Source organism: Carlito syrichta, unplaced genomic scaffold (genome assembly GCF_000164805.1).
Source record: "Carlito syrichta isolate Samal-C Ts95f unplaced genomic scaffold, Tarsius_syrichta-2.0.1 Scaffold298015, whole genome shotgun sequence".
In the NCBI taxonomy this organism is placed as follows: domain Eukaryota; kingdom Metazoa; phylum Chordata; class Mammalia; order Primates; family Tarsiidae; genus Carlito; species Carlito syrichta.
In genome coordinates, this window is record NW_007242111.1 from 14267 (window position 1) to 15501 (window position 1235).

The window sequence follows — 1235 nt, forward strand, 5'->3', positions numbered from 1 at the left end:
GCAGAAACCCTATTCCTTCTTACTTAGTCATTAGTAAAGTCTTCTCTTTGCTGGCCTTGTATGTTGTTATCAATATAAATAGGAAGCCTTGTTTGCCTTTGGTACGTCTTCTCTCACCACCAGTATTTACAACTGAGTACTGTGTTGTATTAAAGGTCTCTAAGAACTGCAAGGAGAGAGGTGTGAGGTTTGTGAGCAGGAAGGAGATGACTGTGTTACTCTGTGGCTAAACTGCTGGCACGGAGATACAAAGCCGAGTCTCCCTCCTCTGTGGGCTGTATCTTCAGAGTGGAGAAGGATCCCTCAGGCCACTCGGCAGAGAACCGATCACCAGGCAGCCCTGAGGTGTCTGCTGCATCTTTGCCTTGGAAATAAATCAGAAACTCTGGGCCCTGCCCCAGGGTCCATTGGTACCAAAAAAGGGCAGTATGACCAGAACTTGGATAACACCTGAGTGCTACATTCCGCCCCCTCTCTGTAACCTTGTATCTGGGAGACTGGGAGACTCCAGCATCTGTGTGATCTGTGGAGACAGAAGTTGGGAACAGAAAGAGGAAAACAACTGTAGTCTGTAATTACCACCGACACACACACACACACACACACACACACACACACACACACACACACACACAAATATGCACACACAGGTACACAATGAGACTGCTTAGTGTTCTTAGGACTCACCCGCCCCCAGGAGACAGAGGGCCACCCAGCAGAGGAGCCTGGTGCCCATGGCAGGATCAGGGCAGGAAGAGTGTAGCAGATCAGGGTTCTTGTGAGGAGAGTAGGAGAAACATTCTTGTCCTCAGACAGCAGATACCAAAGTGACATCACTTCCTTTCTCAATGCACTTGACTTCAGGAACAAACAATCTGTATTGGAATACACTTGGATGACTAATTTTGATATCTGTAAGTTCCTTTCCAACAAAATCAATGCATGGGTCATGGGCTTCGGCTTTGATGCTCTCTGGACGCAGGAGCCTCATACTGCATCTCTGAGTTTATATTCTCCCATGGTTGCTCCTCTGTTTGCCTAGAATGTTCACTAGAAAGTTTCATCAGCGCCTCCAACACAAGACACCAAAGGTGAGTTCATTGTCCTTCTGAAGTCAAGATTTCTTGTGACCTCCCTACTCGTGCCCCTCATTCTCCCCATTATAAATGCTCAAAGGATGTCATGTTAAATGGTTCTTTTACATGCTATATTTCATGCCTTTCTCCTGGGAACAT

At 46.8% G+C, this 1235-nt stretch overlaps 1 gene segment (V, D, J or C); it reads right to left on the bottom strand.

The window, feature by feature from the left end:
• Positions 1-215: 215 nt before the first annotated feature.
• Positions 216-769, bottom strand: LOC110595365. The segment is given in 2 exon segments: positions 216-523; positions 688-769. Coding segments are annotated over 2 exon segments (357 nt in total).
• Positions 770-1235: the final 466 nt, after the last annotated feature.